Source organism: Vombatus ursinus, unplaced genomic scaffold (assembly GCF_900497805.2).
Source record: "Vombatus ursinus unplaced genomic scaffold, bare-nosed wombat genome assembly UNPS02014863.1, whole genome shotgun sequence".
Lineage (NCBI taxonomy): Eukaryota > Metazoa > Chordata > Mammalia > Diprotodontia > Vombatidae > Vombatus > Vombatus ursinus.
In genome coordinates this window covers 40,297,423-40,304,325 of record NW_020954641.1, presented here as the reverse complement: position 1 = coordinate 40,304,325, position 6,903 = coordinate 40,297,423, and the positions used below count along the sequence as shown (strand labels likewise).

Sequence of the window (6,903 nt, the reverse complement as noted above, 5' to 3'; positions counted from 1 at the left end):
TGTTTCTCTACCTGTACTTTTCTATCCAGTGACACTGGCCTCCTAGCTGTTCCACAACAAGACATTCTTATCTCTCGCCTCTGGGCCTTCTCTCTGGCTATCCCCCATGCCTGGAACACTGTCTCCTCTGCTCTGACTGTTGACCTCCCTGGCTTCCTTGAAGAACCAGCTAAAATCCTACCTTCTACAGTGAGCCTTCCCTAACTCTTATAAAGTCTAGTACCTTCCGTCTGTTAATTATTTTCTATTTATCCTGTATATAGCTTGCTTTGTATCTATCTGTTTACATGTCATGTCATAGCATCACCTCCCTGACGTCATGGTCTTCTTCAAGAAGGAAGGACAAACAACAACAACAATAATGTCTCCCCTACTAGATTATAAACTCCTCGAGGGCAGGGATTGTCTTTTGCCTCTTTTTGTATGGCTGGTGTTTAGCTCAGTGCCTAGCACATAGTAGGCACTTAATAAATGTTTATTGATTGATTTAGTGATTTGATTGATTGATGATTTGATTGATTTGCATTGATTTGTTTATTGATTGATAGTAGGCACTTTGTGCCTACCTTGTCTACTTCTGGTTCCCTTCTGCCTCCAAATTATAAAATTTATCCTGAATCCTCCAGTGATTGATCACTACTTTGAATTCCTATTGTACTTTGTAGGATCATAGAATTTAGAGGTTAAGAAACCTTAGAAAACAACTAGTCCAATCCCCTCATTTGACAAATGGATAAACAGAGGCCCACAGAGGTTAAGTAACTTGCCCAAAGTCATTCTCATTATAAGGAGCAGATCCGGGGTTCAAGCTCAGGCTTCTGATTCTAAATTCAATGTTCTTTCCACTATAGGGCACAATGGACCACTTATTTTGGGTATTTAATAATATAGGCACAGCGATCAGTGGACGGGGAGTTGCTCTTGGAGTAAGGTAGATCTGGGTTTAAATTCCCCTCCTCCTCAATCCCTGGGCGAGTTGCTTGACATCTCAGTGCTCCAGACAATTTTTTAAACTTACAAAGAAGGGGATAATCAGCATTGCTAAATGGAGTTCCTCACTTGGTGGCTCCTTATACTATTGAATGAGTGAAAAGCATTTATTCAGCACTCTTGGGCCAAGCACTGTGCTAAGTGCAGTAATACAAATACAAAACTGAAGTGGTCCTTGACTTCAAGGAGCTTCCATTCTAACAAGGTATGTGTGTGTATGTGTGTGTGTAGGACAAAATGTACTGGGTAGGGTAGTGTGTATTGGTATGGGAAGTCAGGGATGGTAAGTAGAGTCATCTAGTAGCGAAGGCAGTATTAATTTGGTTATGGTTAGTTTCTGAACTGGAAGTGGGGGAGGGTATGGGAGATGCAGCAGGTGGACTGTGAAGTTTCTTGGGCTGGAAGGTATGGCTGGAAGCCCAGTACATAGAACCTCACAACCCCTAGGACAGAATTCTGGAGTGGAAAGGATTAAGTCCCCCAGGGCCCAGTCTCTGACCGGAGGTTTCAGCAAACAGCAGGTATAGTGGATGAAATCACTGGTCTGTTAAAGAAAATTCCATAATAATGACTCACATTTTAAAAGTATAGTTTACAGAGGCATGTGAGCCAGGTTGTGCAAGAATCCTTACTTTACAAAGAAATAAATTTAGGTTCAGAAAGGTTGTAACTTGCTGAGTCGTTAGTAAATGCCAGAGGTGGTATTCAAGCCTAGAGCCATTGTTTTTCACAAAGCTGCTCCCTAAAAAGTCCCCTTCCACTCTACACTGTGTAATGCATATACAACAATATGTACATATGCACACACACATATCCACAAATGTGTATGCACACACACGTATATATCCACACACATATGTATATATGGGGGCGGGGTCTTCTACCTAGTACTTGGAGATCTTGTCTTCTAACTAGTTTATAAGCTCCTTGCAGGCATGAGCTGTATTTTATACTTCTCTTCTATGTCAGCAAAGCACCCAGCTCATGGACACACAAAATGAAGACTAAAAAAATAAAGAAAGAAAGAAAAAACCCTTTGATTATAATAGGACAATCTTTTCCAGGTCAGAGGAGAGATGCTCCGGCAGTCTCAAAAGAAAAAAAAATACATATTTCTAGGAATGAGCTAGTGATAATAGGATGCTTGTGATGGCCAAGAAGAGGTGATCTGTGAGATCTCTTGCTGAATCTTGGAGAAAGTAACTAGATCTCCTTTCTTTTTCTCTGTCAACCATGCAGGGATAGGAATCTCTTCCAGCCTCAGAAGTGGTGATGATGATGGTAGTGGGAGGGTTTTCCCTCTAATTCTGAAGGTAGGAGGAAGGCAGGAAATCAAGGATGGAGGGCCTGAGACTAGGGAAGTGGAGTTACGGCAGAGAAAAGGCCTGAGAAGAAGGGGAAGAGTCTGAGTGGCACAGAGACAAGGAGAGGAGGAGACAGGGAGAGTGGAGAAAGGTGGGAGAGAGAAAGAGGCTGAGAATTACCCTCCACCCCTGCTAGGGGAGGATGGAAGAAGGGTGGAAGGAGGAGGAGGGGGAGCATGGGGAAGACAGGGAGGGGAAAGGGAGGGGGAGCAGAGGGAGGGAAGGGTAGCATGGGGAAGAGAGAGAGGGGAGGGGGAGCAGCGGGAGGATGGAGGGAGCATGGGGAAGAGGAGGGGAGGGCGAGGAGGCAAGGGAGAGGGAGGAGGAGGGGGAAGAAAGGGAGGGGAGGGGAAGGAGGAGGGAGGAGGAGGCGGAGAGAGGGTGGAGAGGGAGCAGAGCTTGGGGTAGGGGGGTAGAGGGAGGAGGAGGTGGGGCAGAGGCTGGAGAGTTGGGGAGAGGGAGGAGGAGGGGGAACAGAATCTGGAGAGGAGGGGAGAGAGAGGAGGAGAGGAGGGGAGAGGGAGGAGGGAGAACAGAGGCTGGGGAGGAGGGTAGAGGGGGGAGGAGGGTAGAGGGAGGAGAAGGGGGAGCGAGGAGGAGGGCTCGCGCCCGCGCCTAGCGAGCAGGGCCCGGAGGGGAGGGGAAGTGGCGGGAGGGGGAGGGGAGCGCAGCGCGGCGCCGCTGCTTCGTCGTTTCGCCTCGGTCTCCGCCTCCTCTCGGAGAGATCGCGGCTGTGCTTCGATAGCTGCACTGTCAGGCCCAGGGAGGGCAGCCCGCAGAAAACCTGAAGGAAGCCGCGGCCTCCGAGCGCTTCACCGGGGCCACCCATCGATCCTCGCCTTTCCCGTTGCCCCCTTTTTCAGACCTCCCGGGCCTCCCCGCAGCGGCCCCTCCGCCCTCCCGGCTGCGCCATGGCGGCGGCGGCCGAGCCCAGCAGCGGCAGCAGATACCAGCAGGTGAGCAACGGCCCGGCCCGCAGCCCCCCGCCCGCAGCCCGCCCCACCCTGCCGCCCCTCGGCGCCGCTCTCCTCTCCGGCAGGGCCTGGAACGCGACGCCGAGGCTCCGTAGGCCCTGCGTGGGACGCGCTGGACCGAACCGGGCCTGGCCCTGGGCGCCCCCTCCCCCGGCCCGCCCCAGTGCGACCTGCCCGGGGGTCCCCTTGGACACCGGGTCCCCTCCGACACGGCCTCCCCAGGGGCGGGCGGCTCCCTTGGCCTGGCGGGGGAGCCCTGCGGGAGGGGAGAGGGCTGCCCTCCCTCTTTGCACTCCCCCCCTTTTATTTTTGGTTTTCCCTGCTGTCAGATTGTCAATTTAAAAAAAAAACGGGGGGAAGGGGTAGAAATCCACTGGAAAAGAACCCAGAGATGGATTGAAGTCGGTGGCTGCGCCCAGCGCTCCCTGCTGTGGGAGATGGGATTACTCACGCCTCAAAGCTGGCTGTTTCTGCCATCCATCTCTCCTTCGCTTTAACACAATTTGAAAAAAAAAAAGAGAGAGAGAAATCCAGAGAGGATGGCCTACAATAATTTTTTTTAAAGGCCATCTTTTGTTGCATGTGTCCTCAGAAATGGCGACGTGTACATGGAAGGTTTGTATTTTAAGCACTTGAAAACGACAATGAAAAGAAGATACAACTTTCTCATAACAAACATGGGAGGAAATGAATAGTTGATGGTTGAATCATTATCTAACAGCGTTTTAGAAATTGAGGCTGCAGGAAGAAATTTTTGTTGTTGTTGTTGTTACCACTGAACCTCATTTTTCTGGTAAACGTAGAGAGGCCTGAGGGTGTTAAATGATACAGCCCAACATCTATCTTAATTATCAGAATACAGCTGGATTCTAGCTGTTGATGCTTAATTATAACCACAAATGCCTGCAGTCTAATCATGTTAAAGGACCCTTAATACTAATTTGAATAGTAATGCTAAGGATTCGATATAAAGTCTGTGTTAGATGTTTCCTGTGTTTCACGGAATAAATGAAAACCACGAAGAGATTAAAATAGGAAGTTTAAATCTTATATAACCCAGTTTTTGTTTTCATCATCTCTATATTGTCATTTCTTCCATCTTATTTCTCAGACTAAGGTGACTTTATTTAGGAATTTGGGTAGATTGTCATAAATAATTTTAAATTGTGGCAGTACAGTCTACTATATAAATCACTAGACTGGATTAAGAGACCTAAAGCCTAATCAGGAGCCTGGAATAGACTTTTTACATGACCTTGGGCAAGTCATTCTTGCTTTCTGTGCCAGGGTGTCTCCATTAAAAGGAAGTAAATAATGACCTATGTCATAAAACTGTTACCAGGATGTTCATTAATTTCAGATTTCCCAAAGATTTGTTTTTATTGATTCTTTAAATGTTAATTATGGATTAAAAAAAAAGTCATACATTTTCTTTTAATTAGCCATCTTCTTGATCTGCCCAGGTGCCTGTTGGCATATTAACATTTAGAAAAACTGCAGGCATATTGTACTGCATACAACTGATTGCATTATTTCAATACATAAAAGTGTGATATGTCAGGATTAGATCAATTTTACATATTAGCATATTATTTGCATCAACTAGAAATTGGCCTTTTAAATTTGATATAGTTGATTAAATTTATCTATTTTTCTAATTAAATAGTAGAAAAGAGAGTGAATGTGTCCACTAATATATTTGATTAGTGTTTTGTCTCTCTAGATCTTTGTTAAGGACTGAGGAAAAGACCAACATAAATTTAGCATCTGTCTGTAAGCACCTTCACAACAGAGACTTATTTCAAAAAATTTTTTTTGTCTTTGTATCCCCAGTGTCTAGCTCATAATAGGTGCTCAATAAATGGCTATTGAATGAATGAATACTTGATTGTGGAATGCACAAATTTGAATAGAATATGTGTATATTTATTTTACTGTACATTCATTTAAATCTCTTAATATATACTGAAAGCAGGATATCCACATTATCTTTCAAAAATAATTTATTAGGAAAAATGCAATTGCTGTATTATGCTATTCACAAAAAGTTTTAGAAGTTTGTCCCTAGAGCTGAGATACCTGATTTGTATTGCCGATTCTGCTTTCCCTTAGGTGATTTGCTCAAAGTCATTTATCTCTTCCTTAACTACTGTATGGTTTTGATGAACTGTCATTTGTCCCCATTTGAAGACTTAACTTTGAGTTGAGTTCCTTGGATTTGGATCCAATGTAAAGTTATGTGATGATGCACTAGAACTAGGTAAAGATCTGGATTCAAATTCCGTCTCTGACACTAGCTAAAAGAATGAATGAAAAAGCATTTAAGAGCTTATATGCAGATTATATGCAGAGCACTATGCTAATAACAAAAATAAAAGTAAGACTATCTCTGCCTTCCTGGAGCTTGCAGGCTAATAGTGGGAGACAGTACCTATAGGAGAGGTAAATGGGTTCTTCCTATCTTCTTGGCTCTCATTTTCATGAGTAAATCATCTCTTTTCTGATGTTGAACCTTTCAATAGTGCCAAAGACTTTGATGGTGAGAACTTTATTTTCTTGGTCTTTAGAAGCTATGGTGGCTAAGGAGGGAGGGGCTGCAGAATTTCCTGAGGTAATTGTCAGGTTGCCATCTCCACAAGAATTGTTTTCTTGAACAATTTCTTTGGGGGTTGCAATAGGAGTAAGGGGGACTGGTGCTGTTGTTCCCCAGGAGCTCTTGGGCTACTTTCCCTTGTGTAACCGTGTACTAGTCACTTAACTTATCTGAATCTCAATTTTCTCCTCTGTAAAATGGAAATAATATCTTTGGTATATCAAATCAGATATTAGATATGTCTTTGTGTATGCACATGTGTATATATATATATAATATATATTGCTTTGGAACATAAGATACTTAAAATGACACTTAATATTATCTACTTGTCTCACAAGATTATTTCATGAAAGTCAAAAGAAAAATAGGTAAAGAGTTTTGTAAACTTTGAAACACTATAAATGCAAGATTAGCATTTATTATTATTTTGTACATTAAAAATAGACTGCATAATATTTAGTTATTCAGGTTTGGCTTATAGCCTTCTAAAGGAGTTGACAGCTTTTTTTGAGCCAGATGTCAACCCAGATTTTTAGTCTGGTTCTGTATTGTTGATCTACTGGAACCTCATCTAACACTTTAAATCTTCATCTCTCCCTCTACTCTCCAAAATCCAAATTTCTCTGTCTCTGTTGATACTGTTCTTGAAACCTCAGTTTCCAAGTGTTGTTGCGTCTGCTTTGGTAGCTTATCTTGCAGCCACCTTATTTTCTCTCCTCAAATTGCTACCATCCTAGCTGAGGCCCTCATTACCTCTTGCTTAAATTATTGTAATAATCTCTTAACTTTTTCCCCTACATCTTGTCTTTTCTTTTCCCAATCCATTCTTCATGTGAGTTCCAAAAGATTCATCCTAATGAATGAATCTAACCGTAACTTGGTCTAACCAGATTGGTCTAACCAGTCCTCTTTTCTTTCTTTTTTTTAATATTAATTTATTTTGATTTATCAGTAATCACTTCCATATGCTTTTGAGTTT

At 43.4% G+C, this 6,903-nt stretch overlaps 1 protein-coding gene across 1 annotated transcript in view; it reads left to right on the top strand.

The window, feature by feature from the left end:
- The first annotated feature begins 3,172 nt into the window (after positions 1-3,172).
- Positions 3,173-6,903, top strand: part of NDFIP1 (Nedd4 family interacting protein 1) — a 56,046-nt gene continuing 52,315 nt past the window's right edge. The window contains exon 1 of the mRNA XM_027842034.1: positions 3,173-3,310. Within this exon, the coding sequence (XP_027697835.1) occupies positions 3,266-3,310 (45 nt within the window). The 5' untranslated portion in view covers positions 3,173-3,265. The remainder of the gene's footprint in view (positions 3,311-6,903) is intronic.